General features: G+C 52.9%; 2 protein-coding genes across 2 annotated transcripts; both read left to right on the top strand.

Moving 5' to 3' along the window:
* Positions 1–266: 266 nt before the first annotated feature.
* Positions 267–2,216, top strand: DQ04_14141010 (TcC31.12; the record flags this gene model as incomplete). Its single annotated transcript, XM_009317100.1, has 1 exon — positions 267–2,216. The coding sequence occupies one exon, from the start codon at positions 267–269 to the stop codon at positions 2,214–2,216; it is 1,950 nt and encodes a 649-aa protein (XP_009315375.1).
* A 594-nt stretch (positions 2,217–2,810) lies between these two features.
* DQ04_14141000 (Tbingi protein) lies at positions 2,811–3,468 on the top strand (the record flags this gene model as incomplete). Its single annotated transcript, XM_009317099.1, has 1 exon — positions 2,811–3,468. A coding segment is annotated over one exon (658 nt), but the record flags the coding sequence as incomplete, so codon positions are not given.

The following is a 3,468-nucleotide window of genomic DNA, read 5'->3' as shown; positions in this document are numbered from 1 at the left end:
CCCCATAAAACAGGCCCGCCCCATGGAGAGGTGGGAATTGGATCTCATCAGCGATATTTTAACCTCTGAAAACGACCGGGTTGCCCTACGACTCGCTTGGGTCACAGCCAGTCGGTGGGGAGAAATCGCTCTACTCCAAAGGGAAAATTTTATTCCCCACACTCAAAACAAGGATGCCCTAATTGTCGATTGGGGGGCCCTCCCAAAGACATTCAAAATCGACCCACACAGAGCGGCGCGATATGTGGTTATCGGAGGGGGAGAAGATGCAAAAAGGCAAGAGGCATCACCACGGGAATGGTGGAGGGGGAACGGCTCATAACGTTAACCACAAGAGGCATGGAAAACCTACTCCGCCCATTCGGCATGACAGTACATTCTATCAAAAGAGGGGCACTGGCGCATGCAGCCGCAGCGGTGATCGAACACGATCTCGACCCTCGCCTGCTGGCTCAGTTGGGGAAACACGCAGACCCTCTAGAGCTACCACGCAGCACAGCTCGCTACATAGGGCCTTGGGTCGCCCTGGTAAACAAGTCGGCACACCTGATGGCACACATGTAGACGAGATCAGCAAATGGGCGATGTTTCTATGGGCCTATCCGGTTAGTAGAAAGGAGTATGGAAAGCTTTTTGAGGGGCACAGCATTTTGCGACGTACCGATCACACACGGGTGGCCGATAAGACAGATGAAAGAAAGTTACCGTTACAACAGGTAGATGTGGATACTCCCTCATTGCACTGGATCCGGAGCCGGCTCAATTCTACGGCTCTGGAACGGTTTAACACAGTGTGGGACTTGGTCCAACAGCCAGCTTTTGCTAGGGCAGGGGAACGGGAGCCTCTGTTGAGGATGACAGAGGAGGACGCCCAGGTTATGAAGAAGGCGGGTATTATTCAACCCGCATCAAAGCTACCCACTACCGGGTGGGTTGTGCCTTTTACGGTAGTGGAGGAAAAACAGTCGGGGCCGCGCCGCCGTTTCATAGCATGGCCAAAAGCTAAAAATGAACAAGAGGACTACGAGGCTTTGGTTCCTCTGGGGCATATTTCTCAGTACCTGGGCGCGGTTTACGATGAGACAGCCGCCATTTTCGATTTAAAGGCATCTTTCTTCCAGGTAGGCTTGCCAGCCGAAACACGCGGGAATTTCCGTTGTCGCACGGAGAAGGGGGAGCTCGTTGAGTTCACGCGACTCCCCATGGGGTATAAATGTAGTCCAGAAATCGTGCATACCATCACAAGGGTTTTGGCGGGTGACCCCGAGGTTGTTAAACCGCGGTTCGCAGCCCCGCCGGAGCTAACCCTTCACGTGTGGATTGACAATCTGCGTATCACAGGGCCACGTAAAAGTGTTGAGTTGTGGGGGAACACTATTATGGGAAATATGCGCGATTGCGGTGCGACGGTGGGAGAGCACGAGACCCTCACAACGCGTTATGAATTCATAGGAGTTTGTTTCAACCACACGGCTAGGACGGTATCCCTCAGTGACAAAACGTTACGGAAATTGAAGAGCGCCACACCCCTCCACAAGATTTCGGTGGAGGAATTGGAATGCCTCACGTCACGTATGATGTATGCGGCGGGGGTTCAGGGGGGTTCGCTTTTTCGCCATTATTTCTTCTTGAAAATGGTGCGCAGAAGACTTTCACGACTTAACAGGGGGCTGGTAGACGCACGCGGTCCGGCAGCCCTACCCCCCTTTGCCCTTACGGTGGGGCAGAAATGGCTGGACACTCTATTACAGAACAACCCCGTATACCCCCCGCGGGCTTTACCGACTTCAGGGACATTGGTGCCAGACGCCTCTTTATATGGATGGGGCGCGCTGTTGTTTAAAGGCAGCGGGGAAGTTTGGGCCACGGGGGGTGCTTGGGAAAAAGCCCCCCATATAATTGCACAGGCTGAAGCGAGGGCCGTCGGATTGGCCTTGCTCGCTTTCAAGGGGAATATGCCTATTACACTCCATATATGTATCGACAACACGACGGTAATGCATATTATGAAGAAAGGCAACACGCATTCCGATGCCCTGGTGGGAGAGGCGGGGCTTATCGACAGGGTTCTGCGGGACCAAGGCTTGCACGCCTCATGGGACTATGTCGCGTCGAAAAACAACCCTGCGGACGGTATATCACGAGGAGCAAAGGTTTTGCCGACGGACATCGCGAAGGGGTGGGACTTGCGAAGGGGGGCGCGGGAGGCGGGTTAAGGGCGCTTTCAGCACCTCCTTTTCGTCAGTGGGACTACAAGCTTTAACTTCCTTATAAGGGGAAGGCCTTGAGGTTACTGGAAGTCCCCCTTTCTATGCGTACCAGGGGCAAGGGGTTTTCGAAATGGGATCTAGATATAAGGTCTCGCTTGCTCTCTCTCTCTCTCTCTCTTTTACTTAATAGGGGAAGGTAAGGTATAGACTATTCTTGGATGAAAGAGGAAACATTATTCAGACATCCCCCCCCCCAAAAAAAAAAACCAAAGCTAAATGGATTATGTCTATTGGAGTGGTGAGGGACAAAACGGACAGGAAAGTGACATCCATTTATCGGGTTCTCGAAGGAGGAGGATGGTCAGGACAATTGTGAGACAAACGTGCTATTAGGCTATGCGCTTGCTATTCTAAACGCATTGTACAATGTGGCGGTATATTTTTTTGGCTTGTATGCTTTATTCTTTTCGGTTGATTTACAGAGAGGTATAAAATCACTTTTTCTGTTTAAGATGTTGTCTGGGAAACTTGTTGAGGCAACCCGCCTCCCTACGGACTGCGCCTGCAGATCGGAACTTCCATGCACTATCATCCTTGGTGATGCCGGCCACCTCATCGTGGCACCAAGGTCCAGTACCCCGCATTGCCGGGGGAAGCCAAGCGCCAGCAACGTTCGCCACTTGGAGAACTTTGCGGCGCCCGACTTACGGCATCACACAGTACCAGGGCCTGCCGCGTCTTGCTGGGACACAGTATTATCCTTGTCGGTCATGGGGCGCGTGTTACCGCGCCATCGGCAGTATCATCCGCACCAGGTCACTGCTTAGTGGAAATGTGGAAGAGAATCCCGGCCCTGCATTGAGGGGCATGCAATGGAACCCAGCTGGGCTAACACAGGCCAAACGTCTAACCTTGGGTAAAAAGCTCTACGGTGACAATGTCACGTTCTGCTCACTGAGTGAGGCAAAAATGTCCCCCCCTGAGGCTGCTAGTTTTGGACTTCCTGGGTTCCAACATTATGGGATAGCTCGCACCTGTCGTGGTGGAGGTGTGCCAATCCTCATCAGGGATGAGATACAGGTAGAGACAGGACCGGCGCTTGTTGCAGGCATTGAGCTTGCACAAGTGACCATCCATCTGGAAGCAGGTATGAAACTGACGATCTCATCAGCGTACCTCCCCCCTGTCGCCACCAAGATCACTCCAGAGGACCTCGATAGACTCAACACAGACGGGCCACAGCTCATAGGTGCTGACG

The sequence above is a fragment of the Trypanosoma grayi genome (assembly GCF_000691245.1).
Source record: "Trypanosoma grayi strain ANR4 Tgr_1414_V1, whole genome shotgun sequence".
NCBI classification, from domain to species: Eukaryota; Euglenozoa; class Kinetoplastea; order Trypanosomatida; family Trypanosomatidae; genus Trypanosoma; species Trypanosoma grayi.
This window is presented reverse-complemented; position numbering and strand designations above follow the sequence as displayed.